At 32.3% G+C, this 23,320-nt stretch overlaps 1 protein-coding gene across 5 annotated transcripts; it reads left to right on the top strand.

Moving 5' to 3' along the window:
- Positions 1-15,163: 15,163 nt before the first annotated feature.
- On the top strand, positions 15,164-23,288 carry LOC128179041 (membrane progestin receptor beta-like). 5 transcript variants are annotated; one of them, XM_052846517.1, is made up of 5 exons: positions 15,164-15,543; positions 15,826-15,881; positions 19,064-19,122; positions 21,075-21,389; positions 21,624-23,288. In XM_052846517.1, the coding sequence occupies exons 4-5, from the start codon at positions 21,383-21,385 to the stop codon at positions 22,631-22,633; spliced, it is 1,017 nt and encodes a 338-aa protein (XP_052702477.1). In that variant the 5' UTR covers positions 15,164-15,543; positions 15,826-15,881; positions 19,064-19,122; positions 21,075-21,382; the 3' UTR covers positions 22,634-23,288. The 5 variants fall into 5 exon arrangements, with proteins under 5 accessions (XP_052702477.1, XP_052702479.1, XP_052702481.1 ...); XM_052846519.1 differs by lacking the exon at positions 19,064-19,122; XM_052846518.1 differs by lacking the exons at positions 15,164-15,543; positions 15,826-15,881 and adding an exon at positions 18,233-18,610.
- The last annotated feature ends 32 nt before the right edge of the window (positions 23,289-23,320 follow it).

The following is a 23,320-nucleotide window of genomic DNA, read 5'->3' as shown; positions in this document are numbered from 1 at the left end:
GTCAAGGTATGATACGCATCCGGAAATGAAATGACACAGGCAAGTTCTAAACACTTAAAAATATTAGAAAAATCAATTTTAAAATGCATGCAAGCAATCGTTTACTATTACGTGTGTTAATGCAAATTTTTAAAAATCGAATTGAAATAAGTACTGTGTAGTGTAATTTTTTTTAAAATATAAATGTATATGAATACTTTGATAATCCTCCAATTTGTAAAGTATTTTTAACAAATAGAAAATACAGATATTGTCATAAAACATATTTTGTACAACTATGATAAAGCTATGATATGTTCATGTATGTTCAGCAATATGAACATATCATGAGGTAGTTTCATAACGATATGATTAATCATTGATGGACATATGATGAACATATGATACGCTATAATCTGCCTCAGTACTAGGGCCCAATCTATCCAAGTCTCTTCATCAACTGTACTAGGTACAAGAACACTAGTACCCAAACATACAATTAACTCAAGTTGTATCGTTCTCACTACCTAGACTAGATATTCATTTAGTTTTTATTTAAAATCAGTTAAAGCAGTCATAGATCACCAGATCAGAGGTTCGAATCGCTTACTGGTATCATTTTAAAACTTTTTAAATAAATTTTTTTGGTGAGGGGGAGAGAGAGAAAGAAAAGAGAGAGAGATTGCAACGGACGAATGGAGTAGAAAGCTTTGGATCGGACGTCGGACTACAAAAGTTATTTCATTTTTAATTTTTTTCATATAATGGAAGTATTTCTTATTATCCTTGTCTTTTCCAAAACTTTTATTACCATCAAACTTTTCACGGGCAAAACAGTCTCCTTATGTTATAGAAAATCATTTTTAACCAACATTGTGATTAAAAACAACTGTTGTCTCTTTTTGCTGTGGTATTCATGAAATTGACATGCCTAACTCAAAATATTTCTCAAGTTCAATGATTTTAACTACCCTATAACGACAGCTGTGTAAAAGTACAAAAGGTCATTCATGAACAGTATTGCATTCGTTTTACCTCTCAAACGGAAAATTATATTTTTCACACATGAATATTCCTTTTGTCTCACCACAATATAATGCTTAAAAAAATTGTCTTATAATCATCTTTTATTCAAGTAAAAAAAAAATTCTTAAAATTGCTTTTAACTGTTTTCTGCAGATATCCTGTTGAATATAAACTATATCGACGATGATTGATGCGATACTAAACAGAAAAAATGCACTTGATGAACAAAACAGAAAATATGTTTGTTTATATGCCAAATAAACAATTGCATAACTGTACAGGATAAAAGCAGGTGCCGCACTCGTTGTTGGTTTTTTTTTTTCATTTTAAACTCTTTCATCACCACCGACAAAAATGCACATGAGCCAAATGTAGAATTTTTTCTATATTTTTACAATATTTTTTTTGAAGATATAATTTTCTTTTAAACATTATTTTTTAAAAACATCGTTTAAATCACTTTAAAAAATACATGCTTCCATTGGGGCAACTTTTTATCCTTAAACCTGGTTAATAATTACAAAGTAAAAGAATGTGTTCATTGGAGAAAATTCATATATAATTTCAAAACTACAATCTGTAAAACAGAGTAAAATTTTAAACAGAAAAAAATTCTTTATAATTAAAAAAAAATAGTTGCTTCAGTTCATAGAAATGATTAACTTATCGTAATTGAATTAAGGAAATTACCGTACAACCCTTGTTGGATTTACAGTAACAATTTAACTTTTACATGCAAGTGTTGAATTAGATAAAAAAAAAAAATATCGGAAATATGAAACAAGTTTAAAGCACGATATAATTTGAAAACAAGATTGCATTGTACGTTTATATAAACAGCCTATGACATGTCATCCCTTTGTTTGAAAATTTGACCAAATCTTTAAAAAAAATAATAAAACCTTAAATCAAACCACGTTAAAGCTAAATAGTGCATTTCTTCATATTCTTTTCATAAAAAAAACAATCTCTCAGCACAATGTCGCTCCATCATGGATTTCGACTCCTCCTGGTTTCTCTTCCTCTAACCAAGCAGGTTCTTCTGAAAGAGCACTCTAAATGTTGAACCGCACAGCCCTAGAATGTTTAAAAAATTCAACTTTTCGGAAACTTTTCAAGTTAGATAACCTTCGTACATGTACAGTTTTGGTTCCTGACCTTTTTATGATAGTCATAGAACAACAGACTGTGTACAACTGTTGTTTTTTATGCATTTGTGGTGCCTGTGTTTAAAACCAAGCTCATGTAAATTTTGAATTTACTAGGTGGCAGTAAATTCAAAGTTTACATCATGACTAAGTTTGCATTTACTGCCACCCGGTATAAAATTCAAAAGTTACAACATGACACCAGTTAAAAAAAGACTGGGACCAAATAAAGACAAATATTTTAAAGTATCCATTGTTTTCCAAATGGTCAAGTTGCCTTGTAATCTTTTTCAACTTGATTCATTTTCTTTTAATTAAAATCAGCGTAAATCAAGTTCAATTCAGGGTCAGCGAAGATCGAGGGAACAATGCTCTGTCCCGTGTTGACTGTTTTAACAGCTGTGAATCCACATGGACCTCAAGTCGACAGCTTATTTAAAACACTGGTTAGACATATGATTGGAAAGATGCAGTTTTATTTAGTCTTCATTAGAACATAGATTTGCGAAACGATTTAACCTGTTTTGGCTTTCCTTAGGGGTGTACAATGTTAAATCTATGTTTAACGTAACCGCGGTTTTGGAGAAATTTTTGTTAAAAAAAAAACAACCCCAATTTTCAGTTTTATTTTTTCCAGTGTGATTTTATTTTTTGCAGATTAAATACTGCAATATGTAGAAATATACGAGATGTTTGGACATTATTAATTATACATCGATACTTAATGAGATTGTCTTTAAAATTGATAGAATAGATCATTAAACAGTTAGTTTACATTAAGCTTGAATACACTCACTGCATTTGTATCAATATAAATGAATAGAAATACAATGTAATAGTTGGTAAATTTTTCTTGTTTTAATTTTATCTCCCTCCCTCGTGGGTTTAGTATTTTGAAGGTGACGTTAAATGTAGAATTAACTTTGTGCAGCCCTATATTTTGATATAACATTTTGTTTCAATTTTGACTATACACAGTTTTCTTCTCTTTATTGATGATGCATGCATGAAACAAATGTATAGTAATGTAAGCAAAGAATAAAGAGCACTGCTTTGATCCTTGTTTGTTTTTGCTATGTTCATAACAGAAGTTGCACAGAACTAAGCAATTTTGTGTATTGTTTCTAAAGATTAAGAGGGCATTCTATACAGAGTGATGTGATTATTACACTCATATTTACTCCGTAATGAGTTTGATATGTCTGTTCTCCAAATCCGTCTCTCTTATGTCAATTCCAGGGAATTAGCTTCCAAGTTCAACTTATTAGCTTTTGGTGTAACCAGGACCAGTTCTGGCTCCACTCTGTATCAGGGGGGTGGGGAAGCGGCGGGGTTATATCTTTGATTTCCCAGAATTCATTAAGCCTTTCTATTTATTAGTGCAACTCCTATTAGCTATCATAGGAACTATTGCTTTCAACACTTCGCTTGGTGCATTGTATACCCAACCCCTTTGCGTGGTAATGTTCTGTGATATTGAATTATAAAGGAAATTTCTTAGGCTTCAATCTCAATAAAAATTATGCACTAATTAATCAGAGCGGCTTTGCACACCTACATTGGTTGACTGATAATTCAACATTTAAAACAAGCTCGGCACAGAAAACTAACTCATTTTCTACTTTAAAGACCCTGGAAATATTTGGAATTTAGGATTTAAATGAGCTGTCGCAATGAATTAGAATTCCTAATTCATTCGTCATAAGGAAAGGATTTCCTCGTCTCCCAGTTTTGACTACAATTATACAGAATATTTCAGGTACCTTTGAAACAAGTATGGTATAAACGAACTATCTCATTCGAACAAAGGTAACACAATACCTAGATAATTCTGCCCAATAAACACCTGATGCCGCGCTGTAAAGGATCAAATTACAATGTTTATTTTAACACCATGGGAACACAATTCGCCATGAAATTCATCCTCCATTTTCCGTCCACTTCGTTGGATACACCGTGGTTTGTATCATCTACAACTCACCTACACCCTACTGACACACTGTCACATAGACGAGGAATCTCATCAAGTGTCAAGCGTCAGATCTGTAGCCCAGTACTGTCTAGGTTAAATAGTTTTCTTTGACAATTGGAAAACTGTGACGATATGATGCGGTTTGGTTTGTTAATAAATCTTAATATCTACGCTTTGTCATTTTTCAAATAATAACATTTTGAATTTATTTTAAAACTGCATACTGCACGTGAACCAAAACTATTGGTTTTTCTAAATTGTTCTCTTCTGTTTTTGTTTTTTATTAAACTTTCAATTGCGTCTATTATGAATTAAGTGAACATATAGAACTCTCGCATTGAAATTTACATGTTAAATTTCACGTGAATAATATTTTAGCGAATTTCATGAAAATTTTCCTCGTGATATTCTCATGAAGTCAAATTCTTGTTTAAAGCATATGAAAAAATGTAATACATAGAGCAACAATTTTCATGCGTGAAAAATTTGTATTAAATGTTCAGGTAAAATCTATAAGTGTACTTTTCACGAGAAATCCATACAAGGAACAGATGTAACATCTTGAGAAGGAAGGAAGAGAAGTATATGGATGTATTAAAAAGATGGATTTAGTAGAATGTTTTGTAAAATATAAAGATTCGTCTTCCGTATTTTATATGGTAATTGATATAGTTGGGTAAAAAACCCAAACTATTTTTATATTTTTATGTTCAAAACTTGCATGGAATGTCATTAACTGGAATGTGAGAAAATAACCGAATTATTTTCCTCTGATTTAAGAGTGAAGCATGCTGAAATACAGAGATACCCCCAATGAAATGGTAGGATTAATTATAAGCGAAGAACTCCATTTGAATTGTCAGCGGAATGAAAAGAATCGGAAATTATATTATAGGGTATCCACTATCTCACTATTGTTTAGAAAATGGGTAGCTTGCAGCTATTTGAATAAGAAAATTATTACCTTATTCCTGACAGAATGAGATGATGACGTCTCGGTTCACTGCGCATGCCCCTAGACCCCACACGCTAAGAGTTATTTTATCCGGAAAGTGGCACCTTCAGACAATGGATTAGTCAGCTCAAACGATTTCTTACCTGAGATTATGTTCTGTTTTTCTATTTTTTCTGTAATCTGAGACTAAACTGATACATTCAGTCTTGGCATTGAATAAATTAAAGCACGTTTTGAAGCCTGTCACGAGAAATTACACTCCATCATTTGTTTTGTTTTCACAGCTAGACGTGTCTTTAAAATTGTTCGTCGTTGACTCAAAATGTTTTTATCGGTAATGAAAATACCTTTGTCAGAATACTGGATAAAAAGCCTTCTGACACAAATGAAATGTTGATGAAAATGACACTACTGAAGTCTATTCAAAGCTTTTTTTTTCTTTGTCAGACAACTTTGAAATATTATTTTATTTCATTATTTCATTTTATTTCATTATAAAATCAAGCTTTGAAATTAATGTTATCTGGAATCATATATACTTGGTTTGAAGAGCGATGATTTAAAGTCTTAATTTTGCTGTAATATTCATTAAAACTTTGTGGTTTGATTTGGAAGTTTACAAGAGAGGAAAATGAACCTAAAATGAATCTTTTTATCGTATTTATAAATTAATATGCAATTATTTAAGCAATGTAACTCGTACAATGTACAGAACAACTTTACCATCACCACAAACCCTTTATGCACTAACCTCCGTTTGCACTTGCATAGATCCAGAAATTTTCCTACGGGGGAGGATATTTTCGGTAAGTTTACGATGTGAATTTAATAGGCTTTGTAGGGGTGAGATTCCGGACCCCTCTAGATCCGCGCATGTTGCAATTCAAGAAACTAACTTATTGTTACTTTGTACAAATGAAATCGCAGCTTTTTCACCCTGTGGTGCTTTCTTGTTAATTTAATTTCTAGAAAATACTTATATTAAAAAATCTCATATTTCAGATTGTATATGCATTTTCAAACCAACCCATTAACGTATTTCTAAGTGAATTGTATATAATAAATGATTTAAAAAATATGTTTAAAAAACAAAACAAAACAAGAGGCACGAGTCACAAATTGGGTTTTTAAATGTCAGAAAGGCCTTCTGTGTATAAAAATGTAATGTAATTTAAAGAAAGACTGGGTGACTTGGAGGCCAAGTAAACTGGACTCATCCATTTTATTCACTTTAGGCGTTGCATCCCATCAATATTCATGTAGATACAATACATATTTTATACATATATACGAGTAAATGGAACAGGAGAATAGACAAATACTTAAATTAAGGTAACATGTAAACGATTATTATTTTTTTTAAGCTTTCCATGATTGTTCATAATTTTTTACTTTTTCTGAGCTTAAAAGTTGCACGAGTTTGACATTGAAGCTCTACAAAATTAAGGTTTTATACATTTTTTAGGAAAAATAACATACAAAGGACTTATCAAGAACAACTGAAAGTAATTTTCGACACAATTTACATTACAATATATACATGTTCTCTGATTTCTGGTTGTTCTATTCAATCGACCAGTCTCAACAGCAAGGGTATGAGATGACAATCTGATTTTAGAAATACATTTTTGAAAATTGGTAGGTATGGCTTTTTAAGGAATGTTGTGAAATAAGGTATTGATAAAATGAACATTTAATATAATTTTCATCATATTGTTAAGTTTGGCATGTTTTATACATTGTAAGTTGTTCCTCGTTCAGCGATCCAAATAAAATATTCTTTTAAGCACTACAAATGAGAAATATTTCCCTCCGTCAGTATTCTAGTATCATTAGGAAAGTGAGAAATAAATACATATTAATTAGGCTTACGAATAAACGTTTTATATACGAACTATCTATCAAACAATAAATAAAATCTAATGAATCAGAAAAAAATATTTTGTGTGTGCAATACCTACTATCTAGAATTCATTTTGTTGTTCCGAAGTTAATACAATAAGTTCAATTTTCAACATGCATTATTGCAACGTACTTTGAAAAAAATTAAGCACTTTGAAAACAATTTTCAAAGTGCGTTAAATTTTGGACAAAATCAACGCACTTCGATTTTTTTTTTCAGAGTGCGTTAAATTTTGGACAAGGTTAACCCACTTTGAAATAATTTTTCAAAGTGTGTTATGAAGGTACATGTTCATCAACATTTTCAGTATCGAGACACTTAACGCACTTTTAAAAAAAAGTATGTATAAATCACAAATTCTGGAATTAAATTCCTAATTTGTTGATAGTATGATGATTTGTTAACACCTATGAATCTAATTGACCGCCTTTAAAAACGGGTCTAGGAGTGGGGGTGGGGGTTAACCAAAGGTACAGTCAATTACCAGTACACATGTACTTCATTTCATTGATTACAGGAGAAAGGACCCCTACCCCTCTTTTTTCTTTCCAAAACATAAATGATATTCAGCAACTTAGAGTAAATGTATAAAATCAGAAAAGGAAATACGCTTTGTTGTTAATTAAGTACAGTGATATTGAAAAAAAGAAACGAGCTGCTCAAACGATAATTTCACCAACGGTATGTTAAGAATAAAAAATCTATAGCTGTTTTAACATAAACTCTCTTTTCAAATTCTAATCAAATAAATAACTTCATTATAAAAAATACATGTAGATTGACAAACATTAAATTGCATGCACAAAAAAGGAAAATACAGTTGCTAAGCGATGAAGTTTACATCATATTTGGATAATTCAAATCTCCCGAGTTGCTCTATCTGTAAATTGTCAAACAACGTAAGCTTATGAGAAAAGGGGAAAATTTCTAATTGAGAAACTGTTTATCACGTTAGCTGAGAATGTAGTAGGTTCTTTTTAATATATATCCCACTAAGCTACACAAAGTTAAAACAATTATTTATTGTATCTAAAATTATATATTATTTCGACTAAACCCTGAACAAATTTTTTCAAAGTGCGTTAATATCGACGATATAAACGCACTTTGAATTTTTTTTTTCAAAGTCGTTGACTTGGTCCCAAAATTAACGCACTTCGAAAAAAAATTTCAAAGTGCGTTGTAACAATGCAACTAGCGGAAAGTCAACGCAACACGATTTATTTCCCTTTGTTATGATAAGGAAATCTTTTAGTTGCAGCTTTTCTGTCGTTTATTTTTCTATTTTTAAATGTGGGTATAAAATATCTATCGAATAACAACATGAATTTCTAATAGATCTCGTATCAAAAGACAGAATAATTTATCAACATTTGAAGCCTTTGTATCATAATTCTGATAATTATATTGTATTTCCTGACACATGGCTTGTCCGTAACGTGATATGTAAATGTGCAGAAACAAAGAAAACGCTCTAGATAGAAACAGAATACAGTCATTTTCCCTCTCGTTAAATCAACAATGTTATAAAATAATGACAGTGAGTTTTATTCCCGCTGTGAATTACTCGTTGCGCGTTATGCCGGGTTATACCATTATGATATGACTTAGACTGTGAGATTAGCAGGACATTGGATACTTTATTATGGAAATAATCTTTATCACTATGAACTCCAAAATCCAATTAGGAAAATCTGTGGATTCTGGGAGAAAAAAGCTTTTAGGTAATCATGTTACCGGCAATCTACGGTAATTAGCGGGCAGATGCAGAATCCAACTTGTGACAAGTAGATTTGATGAAATTTAAAATAAATGAATTTAGTTTGGAAAAGTTCAAGCAATAAATTTGATGAATAAAAAATTACTTTTTTTTGACTAGGCTAATCTTTTTTGTATTTCGTCAATTTTCTGAAAAGTACCCTTTAGTCAGATTTCATATGTATTAATTCAAAGTTTAAGGAAAAGAAAAATTTGTAAATTTTAAATTCGATTCAAATTTTAAATGGCATATATATATACATGTACATGTACCTCAATGGATGTTATTGGAATGAGTATAACACATTTTGTATGAGACATTCGAGAAATTCCGTAAAAGGTTGTTTCAGGAATAGTAATACGAGTGCAATGTTAATCAACGAACTAAAATACTTCTATGATTATGCAGCTAAATTGATTTTGAATAAATGCGATTTATAATTGGCAAGTTTTATACACAATTGTTGGAGCAAGTGAGTTCTTTCCAGTCATGTGTATTGTAAATAAACATTCCTATTCAAATATTTTATCTAAACCTTTAAGTTTATAAAAGTACACATATCCAATTGTCATTTACCGAACCACATACATATACACGTGCTTCTTTGATTACTTGTTTTATGTGGGCTCAAGCTTTCCGTGCTTACGCAGTCTCTTCATCGTTCAGAAATCTTTCTGAAAAAGTAAGACTTCTAACGTCTTTCAAATCAGCTTGACTTGAAAATGAATGTCTACTTCGTTATTCCTTAGAAATGAATGGAAACACTTGTATTAACTAAATAATCCCTAGAATGTTTACTTATGTCCCCTTACCTATTTATTCCGAAATTCCTCAAACCGATATCCAAATAAAGTTTTGTCTCTGCATGCTTTTCACTATAACGCAGCTCACATAGACATTACAGTTGATGCCTAAAACGAGTCTCGTATGAAATCATATTTCATACACAAGTATAATTTTAAAATAGGTCCAAGATTTTGAATTGATTTAATGAACACATAATTATTTATACACAATACCGCTTCACGACTTATTGGCTGTAAATGTTAAAAACAAAAAGACAAAACAACAGCACCCCGGGAATAGACTGTTAATATCCAATTTGTTTCGAAAAATCTTTAATGTGAACACAAGTAATACTACATGTACATACCAAGGTTAAAAAATTAACTGGGCAATGCAGTTGACTGGTACGTGATCATATCTTCTCAGGATTTGATCACATGACCAACCAGTTAATACAATTCATATTTCTCAATTTGATACATTTCTAAAAGCTGTTAAAATGTCGTGCAAGGTACATACAGATCTAACATTAACGTTAACTTGCCGTCAATAGTAGAAACAATCATTGAATGGGATATTTTTTATCTTAACGCTGTTGCCTATGTTTTTATGACAACGTTGTTAACTATGTTTATGCTTAATTCATGTAACTACGCTACATAAATGTTGTTGCTGCTTATTAAAAGAAAATGAGTAATAAAGTACCTGTCAGATTACTGTTTTTTACAAACATGTTAATCATAGTACTCTACATCAATACTGTTTGCTAACAAGCCTGTCATTTGAATGGCGTCGAAGTTCCAAATCTCCCAGTGTGATCACGTGTGACAGGCAAGCAGACGACTAGTACTTTCACGAGACAAGAAGCAGGCTTTGATTAACCAAGCGATGAGGATGATAGTCTTTAGCTTGATTCGTAAATTGGATTTTGATTAAAGATGACTTGGGTCGACCACCAGCGTTTTATATTTATTACCCGAAAGATAGAAGATGATCCCAGATAAAAAGCGCATAACATTTGCCCGATAAGTCGAGGTCTAATTAACGTTTTGTTATTTCATTTTTTACAATGATAGAATATCTATTGATCTATTACCCGGCTTTCCCCGGATAATGCCTGACCCCTAAGCGTCAATCATCGGCATATACAAGTCCAAAAGTAACCTATTGGAAAAGATTGTATCACTGCTTTCCATTTCATACAATTATTTTTATTCACCAATAAACGTAGTGCGTTTTGGGTGGCATGAATGTTTTGTACAACGAATTTAACAACAGGATCTGCAAGCTCTGGTGAATTTGATTTAAAGTATTTGTGATTGATTATGCAGAGCTCTAGAACTTAATGTATCATTAAGTTTCTAGAAGATCTAATATTTTTATTTTGAAAAAAAATTTTCTAATTTTTTTAAAAATGTATTACAAACTTCTCATAATATTGCTTTTTTTTAAAGCATAATGACTATAACGAAAGAATTATCTCGCTTTCCATGGAAGACCAACGAGCCATCCACAGATTTCACTTACATGTAAACGTTATTATATGCAAGATAAGCTCAGTGCAAATGTACGGGTTTGTTTTTTAACTTAGGTGTAAATTGCGTTTTGATGCCAAGGAAGTTGCTTCATTTTTTAGTGCTTTAAGGGTTTCTTTAAATGAAAACTTTCAGAAAAATATTTCAAAATTTTTTTTTTTTGATTTTTGCGCATAAATTTATGCCGCAGAAATTTGCTAAGAATTACAAAGCTAATTTAACTATATAAACTAACCTATTTTACTATTTAAATTGACATAGTTATCTTAAACTGTTTCCATCTTCAATCATCAGAGAATCATACACTAAATGAGGAAAGGTGAGACAGGTCATCACGCTACTTACATAAACCCGATCACGTGAGGAACTTGAATTAACTGTATTTTACCTCATGACACAGTGTAATGCATGATGTTTAAAAGGTATACATGTACATGTGCTGTAGACATGTTGGCATTCTTCATTTTGCTCTACATGCTCAAAACTCCAAAAATGGAAATACAAACTGCGCAACTACAGACTTATTTTAAAGATTTAAAAATCTGAAAAATAAAAAAAAAAAAATTAAGAAAATATGGGGCCCCAATCAGAAATGATAATTTTCCTGAAATTAAGTTTAAATTTGGCATGAAAATTGATTAATTGAAGGAATCAAACAAATATTTATAGTTTGAAGTATTATTTAGTTATGATTTCAATACAGAATGATAAACACATGTTGTGACTATAAAAGTAATATCCAAATCAGAGTTTAATAAACATTGCTTTACTGATGGTTTCAAATGCCAGTACATAATAAATACAACAGCAAATGTAAAGATTGTTACAACATTTTGGATTATTCAAATTATAACTCAAATAAAAAAATAAAAAATATTTTTTTTTCCAAAACCTTACATACAAAAAGACATACATTTAATGTCTCATATAAAAGTAAGAAAAAAGAAGGGGTCACATCTCAAAAAATTGAAATGTGACATGAAATAAGCTAATTTTAGGCAATAATTCGAGTCAATTTTTTTCTAGACTTCTATGAAACATAAGCTAAATATGCCAAAATATGTAGATAGAAATATCAAAATGTTGTTCAGAACATGAATATACCGTAATAAACCAACTATTTAGAAGTTTAGTCTGCGCTGAAAATGAGGTGTCTAAAGTAACAGTACTCTAAAACTACTGAGTTTTGAAAATTGTTAATTTTCTTTTCATAGAAAAAGTAATCAATGTTTAGAATCTAACAAGGGCTATATTTTTGGCGGAATATTGGCGTAGGAAAATATCACATGTTTCGCAATTCAGAATTGCTGCAGATTAATGAGTCTGTTTAAACAATTTAAAAACAATAACATTAATGATTGATTTTTTTTACTAACGTGAACTAATGATATGATACTTGGGTTTCAGAATATGTTTTTAAAATATGATTTGCCTATCAAATTACATTTTTATAAGATTTTTAAGGCGCCCATTCCATACATTGATTTGTGTAAAATATCACTAAAATCAGTTTTTCTCTCTTATTAAATGGTTAATATATTAGCTCTTCTGTCAATTTATATCTTTATATAAAGTCTTTCTAATACGTAAAAATCAGAAATATTTTAATATTGGAAGCATAAAAAAAAATATTCAAAATTTAAGAAAATTAGAGGAAATGCGGGCTAAGCAATATCAATTTTAGTATAGATAGTTATTCCAATTCAGTAGTATACGCTGATAGACATTCTGATATTCTATCATTTCAATTAAGAATAGTATCTTCAAATCTTAAAAAAAATGTCTACATAATTGCAAAAAGCTACATTTATTTTTATCATCCTTTAAGTTGATGATTTCAAAAATGGTAGTGACCTTGACCTGACATTTATGCAAAACAAAAAGGGCAAACTGATTTAATTAAATTTTGATTTAACTGAAAGAATCACTTGGTAATACGATATGTTAGACTGTGCCAAAATTTCATGAATTTCTTATTATAATAAGTATGTTTGATAACGAGAAGACTCATTCCTTAAATGGCAATAATATTTTACAGAAACAAAATTGTGTATAATTACAGTAATTTGTATACTTATTTAAGAATTTTTTATACATTTGTATGATAGCTTGCAATGATATGATAGATGCTAATTTACGGAACATGGTAAAAATAATAATTCTAGATATTCATGCCAGTGCTAAGGTGGCTTTTTGCACCCGTCTATGCTGTTTTTATCGAAGAATTCATATATGTCATATGATAGACCATTACATAAGGAGTTTATAACCACCTGTCAGGTGAGATATTGACCTCCTAAAGAGAACAATTTTTCCCAAAGGAAATTTCCAATTAAGCTTTTTAGAATTTTCTACCGAAATAAAAGAACTTTCTGTAGGAATTTAAAATCCAGTAAGAAATCTTAATTTCCTACGGAAAAACCTTCAATTTCAAACTCCTTTCGTTGGATTGTTAAATGCGATAGTCATTGTTAGGAATTGCAATACTAAATAATTTAATTTTGGATGTTACGCGCTTTCTGATTGGTTAAAAAATTATTTTATATCGTATAAAGAATGTTGCCTACGTCATAGTAAGACTAACGTCAAAAACGTATCAATACGCCTGTCGTTACGTTTGAATTTTGTACATTTTTACGTCATTTTAAAGGTTAAATGACCGTTTTTATCTACAATGAAGAGTAAAAAAAAATTAGATTATAAGCAATGAATTCAATATTTATTAGTTTTATACGATATAAAATGGTTTGAAACAGTAAACGCTTTTTAATAAACCGCTTCGCGGTTTATAAAGTGTAAACTGCCCCAAACCATTTTATATCGTATAAAACAAATAAATATTGAATTCATTCCTTAAGTACTATACATTTACAGATGTTTGTGATAACAGACCTTAAAATTACTTGCCTGATTAAAAGCTCTTCTTAAAATATTAAAAATATAAAATGAATGTTAAGGACCATGATTTTAATAAAATATTTTTTTTAAAAGCCAGCATGTTTATACGGTGTGTTAAGAACTTTGCTTAAACTAACTTACTTGGCTTATTCCACTGCCTACTAGGAGAAGGGCATAAGGCCACTTGTGAGATGGATTTAGCCTCTACCAAGGTTTGGCAAATTTTCTTTAATCTCTACTATAGAGGGACTCTTAAGTCTTCCACGCTTTAGTTGTCGTTTCATTAAGGAGCTTACTTTTTTGATTGCCCTAGAGTAAGCCATATCCAGTTCCATTTGCTTTTTCTGATTGTTCCTTCTATTGGCGGTTGTTTTGTCGTCCTTGACATGTCTACGTTGCTGATGGTATCCTACAACCTTATCCTAATGATGTTTCTTGTTTACAAAAACCTGGACTGAGTTTATAAAAGATGATTTACGCTCTAGATTTTAGATCCATACAAAGTTAAATATTCTAAACAGATGCTTGTTCTAAATGTCCTGGCCCCGCCGTCACCAACATTTTAGAGTCGCTCAACTTAGTACTCAACTTAAATCCTGAAAGAAACAGTGCATGAATTTGAGGTCAAAACTTGGACCTGAGGCTGAGTATTGACTTGAGAAAAGTTGGTGACGGTGAAGTCTGCTTCTCCACACTGTTTTTATATTGCAGTATTCCTTGTCGTGGTGTCTTTATATGTGCCCCTGATGTACTGACAGTTATTCCTTAGTTGATGAAATCGTTTATGTCATTTACCTCGGTGTTGCTGATCTTGATGTTGTCAGTTTGGTTGATTCTCAACATTTTTGTCTTTTGAACAGTGATTCAGAGGCCAGTGCACTTGAAGGTTGTTTCCATGTTGGTATCATGATTTTGTGACTCTTGAAAACGATGAAACTGTTAAGATCATTGGCGAAGTCAAGATCTTCTGGACGTAATATCAATGTCCATTGTATACCCTTTGGTATGCTGTTGGCTGTTCTGCTGAGCCAGTCTATTACAAGAATGATAGAAGAATAGAAAGTAGGTAACTTTACCTTACCCCAGTTGTTACCGAGAAGGGTTCTGTCCAGGATCCTTCATGGAATACTGGGATGTAAATCTGTCATATAGTTGCTGCATTGTTAAAATAAAGAAAGTGGGCACTTAAGATGTAGACTCGGCAGGAATCGTATTACTAGTTTATTAAGATATACAATATAACTGAATTCAAAAATGTATGCAGTAACATTTCCTATATAGCTATTTATCAGTCACCCCTCATTGCCCTTTTTAGGACAGTGAGGTTTTTTAAAGCCGGAATAGACACATACTTCAACTCTCAACATAATATAATTTGAGTCATTAATTTTTGTCCAAACCTGTACATTGCATTTTGACGGTATCTATAGACATTTAATTAAATCCCAATTGTTTCGTGTCGATTATTTCTGCAAACTTACAATCTTGTGCGCCCAATTTCTTTGCGCAGAATTCCATTGTGTCCAAGGATTTTGAAAGAACTTGTCCACAATATCAAATACCGTAGGAAGCTCTATAAAAGGTATAGTGATGAATGTCACTCAGAAGTCTGTTCGATACTTATTCTTAAGAAAGGCATCTGGTCAACACATGAACGCTCTTGCCTGAAACTTGCTTGTTTGTCTCGTATCTTTTTGTCATCTTTCTTCTTTATTCTCAAAAGTATGTTGTTGCAAAACACTACTGGGTATTAATAGCAATCCATTATTTCTCCAATTGTTACACAACTGTCTCTCCTATTTGGTATCTTTACAAGAGAGCTTTCTGTCGGTTTTCTGGTATGCATTCCATATATTCTGTTTAGAAAATGGCGAAGACAGGAAACGGAGACACTGCCCATGACCTTTAAAGCACCTGAAGGTATGTTGTCAATTCTGCCAGTTTTTCTAATTCAAAGATGTGTTTTGTTGAGACGACTTCCGCTTCTGTATATCTACGATGTCGATGTTACTTTGTAAAAGTCGCACCATTCTAATCTTTAACAGGAATGTCTTTTTGTTTGATGATCTACCTACTACTATCTAATGTTCGTCGAATAATGCCAACTCTTTAATTTGCCCAATTGATCTGTGTTGGATATGCTTGTTGAACAATAAGTGACTGTTGAATGTTGACCCCAATGTCCTTTTCTAAGTCCACACCTTCTAAAATTGCTGTAGTTTCATCATACTTCTCCATGGTGTATCTATAGCTGTCACTTTCTTTCCACTTGTTGTGAATATTCAGCACCTTACATTTGTCTGGGTGGAATCGTAGCATTCATTCAACACTCCAGTCAAATAGGTTGTTTGAATCATGTTTTAAGGTTTCAAGGTCATCTCCAGATCTAATAACTGCAGCGGTGTGTGCATATAAATTATCATAGCGCGTTATGAAAATTTGTATGCATACACCTCTGCAGTTATGAGACTGTATCCTTCAAAAGATAACGATTCAATGTTTAAAAAGACAATACGGCACATCTTATCAAAAAACCGACCTGAAAAAATTCTCCGATTGGGTTCGGTATTTTTGTACCACCCATGAATGTATAAACTCAATTGCAACTTCTTGGGCCTTTCCGGCACGCTCGGAAAAACACCTCGAATGAATTTCCCCTTTTTATAAAACTTGATATAAATACAACACATTTTAATATCTGTTGATATGTGAGTTATACTTCATTAAAGTAAATGATATGCCCTAAAATATAACACAGAAGCGACATACAAGACTGTCTAGCCGATACTTATTTTATTGGGAACCGACTCCATTTTGTATAATATTCTAACATCCGGTAATGTTAATACATTCGAGGTGTTTTTCCGAGCCTGCCGGAAAGGCCCAAGAAGTTGCGATTGTGTATATACTTTCAGAAAATTACAAAGTTCTCCATAAAATAAGTCTAATTATTTCATTAAAATCAATAATTACGTATAACCTATACATAATAACGTGTTAACGGTTCAGCCTTATATACTCTTGCGCATGCGTATTTACTGTAAACAAACACATGCAGGGCTCGCGAAGATTCTCCTGGACATGTTTGTTGATAGAAATATGTCTTTTCTTCTTCTCCCAGGTATTAATTCAAAGTTTGTAAAATAACCATAATTATTATTTTGTAAGCATGTATTCTGCGTGTTTATCATATGAGTTGCTACAACCTAAATGAGGCCTCTTGGTGGGTTATTTGACATATTTATGTCTGTTCATTTTAAAATGAACCAATATTGGTAAACCATTAATAAATTCTCGAGAAAGTGATGATGTGTTCCGTTTAGAGAGTCCCTTTAACATCGTATACCATGAGGACCGTAGTCGGATGAAGATCTTATAGTTTTCAGCACGTGTCAATTACTGTCAATCAAAGTCCACGTGGTACAAATAAACGATATAAGGTTATTCTGGTTTGTACGACTCTTGAATTTCCGGAAGCTCATAATTACGTTAATTAGGTAACGTTATGTGAAAGGGATTTTTATGTATTTCAACTATAACAATCAACGTTATTTCTTATTTCCTAACGATACAATAGGTAAATCTGAAGTTATTCACACATGTGTTTTCAGCTGTACTGTCTCTTTAAGTAATTGCTTTCACTTGAAACAAGATATTGTTAGTGCTTAGGTTTGTTTGGGTATATTACTTACGTCGTTACTGCTATAAATTATTAATGACGTCATAACAACCGTTACGCGCCAAGAAAGCGCATTTGACGATAGAAGCTGTTTGAAAAAAGGTCTATGCACTGAAGGTAACTTCAATTTTGCTTCTAAGAATTTTTAAAAAGATGAATTAAATTACAATTCAAATACTGTGGAATCATTAGAACTCGTTGTGGCTCAATTTTCGTGGTATTCGTGTGTAGCCCTCTCCCACGAATTTACATTCTCAACGAAAACAATTTTGAAAGAGTTAGTTTTTTTACTTAAACTAAAAATCTACACATCCACGAAATTACATCTCCACAAATAAGCAAAAAACCCACAATCCACGAAAATGCCCCCCCCCCCCCCCCCCCCCACGAATTTAAATGATTCCACAGTATTAGAAAACTGTGCTTTGAATGAAAAGTGTATCACAATGCTATATTATAGTAGTGTATTATAAGGGGGTTAAATATAAATCATAAACGCTTATAGTATATAAGGACTTGCGTTGAAAAATCGTTTTGGAAAGGCATATCACATCATCTTTAATATACCGTCTTCATTAACAGATAACATTACAGAAAAACAGTCTGCCATTATTTGTGACGACTGAAATAATAATTTTGATACAAGTCGTGTCAACTGTACTTGTACATCCTGTTTATTTTCAAAACCAATTAGAATCTTCCGTAATAACTTTCAGATGCATAAATAAGGAAACTGTTGTACCGATATTTCGAATTCCTGAAATTCAGACTATTAATACGGAGTAGGAACATGAGTAGAGAAAGGCTTGTGATAAATTATCCCGGTTTATAGTTTAAAATTATTAATTATTAATGTTGCTAACGATGCAATATCGAGTTTCACCTGTCAAACATCGATGATATTGTTCACTTGTTTTTGACTAATCGCGCTCCACTTTGAAATTCCAATCTATGCTTGCATGTATAAATGGTAAGTAGGGTTATTTCTACATTTATTATTTTTTATAGGTTATGTTTTATTAATTACAATGATAAAATAATCAACAATTTCTCTTTTGCATCTACAACTTTTATGCTGACACGCTTAAATTCAAGAAACACAATTGTGTGAAGAGGGAAATTACTATAGATAATAAGTCAATAAGTGAATTATATTTATCATCAGGAAGTTCATAGTACGCAAAAGTGCATTCAAATCCTTTCCTGTGTCGAATCGTGGTTCAAGCTGAAGGATATAAGATATTTGTGATTTCTCATCTGCATATTAGTATTAAAGTAATAGGATTAGTACTCATGATCGCATTTTGCCATGAAACGAAAATACATCTAGATGAAGAGGGTTTTTATTATTTGTGAATGTTAGTAAAGATTAAGAAAAGCTTTAATAGATTGTGATGGTTGTATATTTCAAAATCGGTTTCAGCATCTCCAAGTGATCAAAGCTATCTTGAAAACGACAGACCATCAAACCTAACAAGTCGTGTAAGTAATTATCTGTGATATTTATCCATAAACCTTATGTATATATAAATATATACCCGGCATAGGTAAAAAAAATATCTATTTGTGTCATCAGTTATATAATAAAATGATTTATTTATGTAATCATCATATGATTAAATTGGGTAGAACAAGATACGTAGACCTGTCTTTTAAAATGGATTTTTCGAAGGCTGGTATGGGTAAGAACAGTGTTATGCCTTCCAATCGGGCTCGGTGCAACGAGAAAGAAAACACAAGTTTTGAGAGAAGAATTATGTATAATTAATGAATTATAAGCAGTTTGTTATCAAGGTCTATGGCACCTCCTGTGACGTCATAATGAGAGGCAGGTGCTCCCTTAATCATTAACCCTGAGTCAAGGGTTGGACAGTTTCTTCCCTACTTATCATGAATATGATGCACAGTGTAGAAGATAATGATGCAGTTTCATTGCTACAACTCTTATTACCCCCTTGCCCTACATTACGAGCTGCTAACCAAACGGATATTTGGAAGGGTCTCTATCTTGCGTAGTATTTCATAAATGGATACTCCATTTGAATTCGAAATGTCTATTATCTGGTGAAATATTAATTTTGAAACTCGTTCCAATGTGATGTAGATAAATATCAACATTAATACAAAAACAATTGAAAAATTTGGTTTACAGTTGGTCTTTTATTATATACTGCATGCCGTGTAAGACACTGATGAAGTGAACCTTATTCTTATCAAGTACAGGGTTTTACATATATCAACAATCTCTTTTTAAAGCAAAATAAGATCATTCACTTGTATTATCAATACATCATGGTACATATGGTGCCACGCCCGTCGACGTTATCATCGTAGAAATAAGGTAAACGTTACTATATCAAACTCCGATAATCTCCATATCAAAAATAAAAAGCAATGAAATGGAAATTAAACTAAAGTATCATATTGTTTTATTGAAATCTCGGTAAAGATTAGATGCATGTACATTAATGCAGGTTTACATTACAAACAACCATATGCAAAATGATTGAAATTTCATCAATACAATGAAATATATGTGCAAAATATACATATTTAACTTTGTGATATAATGCATGCATGAATACTGCGGCTATATATAAACAAGTGGACTGGAAACAGAGATATAAGAAAGCAGGCAGACAATGCGTTCCACGATAGCATAGAAAAAGTCAATTATGGACTTTCACATAGGTCTGTGGTATATTAAAATTAAAATCACAAGCTGGTCACACACTAGAATTGAGAACTGTCAGCTGTTGGAGTTATGTTCGATTCATCAGATGTCATCGATATGTCTTCCTTGTTTTAGCTAACTTTTGAGTTTGAAACACTTTTTCCCCAATTATACCTTCACTGTAGATCTAAAATGAAAAGTTTAATAATGGAAAACATCCATAATAAATCAAAATGACGCACTTTGTAAAATATTGATAGCTATTCTAAAAAGGATTTATCGAGTTGGTTTGAACTTTCGTTATTTTCGACAAAGAATCATCAAGCTACAGTAAATATATGAGTTACAATTGATTATCCATTTTGATACATTGAAAAAAAATGGTAGACTTGTTACAGCGGTTGAATAAAAATAACAAGGTTTGAATTATGTACAATATGCCAAGAAAAGCAGATTTTGTTGCTCCCAAGGGACTCCTAAAAATATAAAAATAAATGCATCTTGCGCGTAGCAACTAGGTATTGGCTTCAGTTTGAAGAATTGCCATCATGTTCAAACCTTAATAACAATTGTGCATGTTTTTTTAAAGGTTATTTTACAATAGTTATATTGAACACATAATACAAGTGATAAATGCCATGCCCCTATATTGAACTCGCCACCGAGTCTTAGCAATGGCGCTTTGTAGCGAATCCGTGAGGGAGGTGTGCATTGGAGTTTATTGATTTCGCTTTACACGTGGTCTTTCTTATTTCTGCAGTATGTACAGCCAGCGGAGGTACAAACTACAGCATATATAAGGCGAAAAAGGGGAGCAGTGAACACCTTCCATCGACTAATCCTACGCAAAAAATAAAGTCTGTTGTGACATGGTTTCCATTGACACGAGTTGAAGAAGACACTTTCGGCGGTGGATGGGGCGCAGATGGAGCTTCTTCTATCGATTTGTAGCTTCATGGTTTACTAAGAGGCTACTGGATCACAGGAGGAATTAATGTGTATTATTTACGATACAATATTGATACCGTGACAGCAGAATTATGGAACTCTGACGGCAGTAGTAACGCTATGAAAGGTATAGATCTATATTTGAATGTATATTCGATTAATTCAATGCAACGGCTTTATACTTTTGAATAGGATTGTTTTTACACGCACCATTTTCAGTATATTACAATTTATGATTATTGCACTATGCATAAATGCTCACTTGTCCAAAGTGTAATTGAGTGTTCTTCATGCAATAACTGACCTTCGATATCATGATCAAATATACATAGGTGATTTTCATTTTCTTGCATTTTTGCAGTGTTAGCCATTTCTGAAATGAACGTACTCGCGGAACTGCAAAATTGCTTGAGAGACAAATGGCGGGGCCCTTCAGACACCCTGCATTTTACGAAAGTTCCAAAGGTGCTCCGGGAACCCGCCATCTTTACAGGCTACCGCCCGGTGAACAGGTCCTGGAACTACTACCTCCTTAGTCTGTTTCGCATTCACAACGAAACATTTAACATTTGGAGTCACCTTGTGGGCATTATCACGATATTCCTTGTTCTTCTGAATCTTTCCGACACTTACGGGTCCACGACCAACAAGCACTTATGGCCCGTGATGACGTTTGGTACATGCGCAATCATCACCAGCTTACTTAGCACTGTGGCGCACCTTTTCCATTCCAAGTCCGCCAACGTGCACTATACGATGTTTCTGCTGGACTACATTGGGGTTACATTTTATTCCTACGGCTCAGGTGTTCTTTCAATGTATGCCTGCTCAACGAAAGCGTTTTACGAAGCTTGGTCGCAACACTATCTACCAACTTTAGTTGTTGCTTGTTGGTTTTCCTACATAGTTCTATGTCTTGCAAAATGTCTCTATGGAGAAAACCCTTTTAATATATCAAGAAAGCTATTGCAAATTGGTTCTGTTTTGATTCTTTCAATTTGGCTTATTGCCCCACTATTTGATAGATATATCACATGTTATATGCAAAAGTCCTGTTCCCTGTCATCACTTCACCATATCACAGTCTGTATTCTATTATTTGGTTCACAAGCATTCTTTTTTGGGAGCCACCTTCCTGAAAAGTTGTTTCCGGGTAAATGTGATATTTTGGGTCAAGGTCATCAGATTTTCCACATTTTGAGTACTTTGACCCAGATAACACAGATCCGTGCCGTTATCATAGACATGGAATCAGGGCATTCTGACCACACGGACCCTGTCCTGTCACATTTATTCTTCTATGGAGTTCTGTTGATGTCTTTGTCGTTGGTCACTTTTTTGTTTGCCCGAAAATTTACGCCAAGCAACTGATATGCAATCAAACACGCGCTTCCAAAGCAGTCAAAATACATGCGTCTATTTACTAGTAGTGTATTAAATTTTGTTGAAGCAAATCTGTGAGTGTCTTGTGTTATTTTCTACATTTTTATGGTTTAATAATTTTTTTACTAAAAGCGTGTGTGGAACATTCTGCAATACCGGATTATTATACACATGGTATGTTGGCGCAATTTGGAGAGAGGTTTTTAGAGTATTCAATGTTACACAATACAATTGCATTATGTAATTGGATGTTTGGATTGTCATATCTTCATTGAACTCTCTGTAACCTATAAAATATTGAACTTTTTAACCTGCAAATTACGACTTATTTCGATAGTTACTAAACATTTGTTACATCATCAAAGGTAATATTATACATATGTTGGCATATTGCTATGCTATCCAGAGGAATAACATTACATATTTTATTTGTTTCTGGTCATCTTAACACATTACATAATGTGTATTGTTACTCTTATTGCCGATATTTATTGTTTTATTTAAGAAAAATGAGATGTGTCTATTGCTTTTCTTTCGAATGCCATGATATCAATCAAATAAAACGCTCGTGTTTTTGACGCACTGTGTTCACTTTAAGTACTTATACAATCAAAAACGGAAAGGGTCCGTTTTCTTTTATATATATATATATATATATATATATATATATATATA

Source organism: Crassostrea angulata, chromosome 3 (genome assembly GCF_025612915.1).
Source record: "Crassostrea angulata isolate pt1a10 chromosome 3, ASM2561291v2, whole genome shotgun sequence".
NCBI classification, from domain to species: Eukaryota; Metazoa; Mollusca; class Bivalvia; order Ostreida; family Ostreidae; genus Magallana; species Magallana angulata.
Note: the sequence above shows the minus strand (reverse complement) of the source record. Positions and strands in the feature narration are given on the sequence as shown.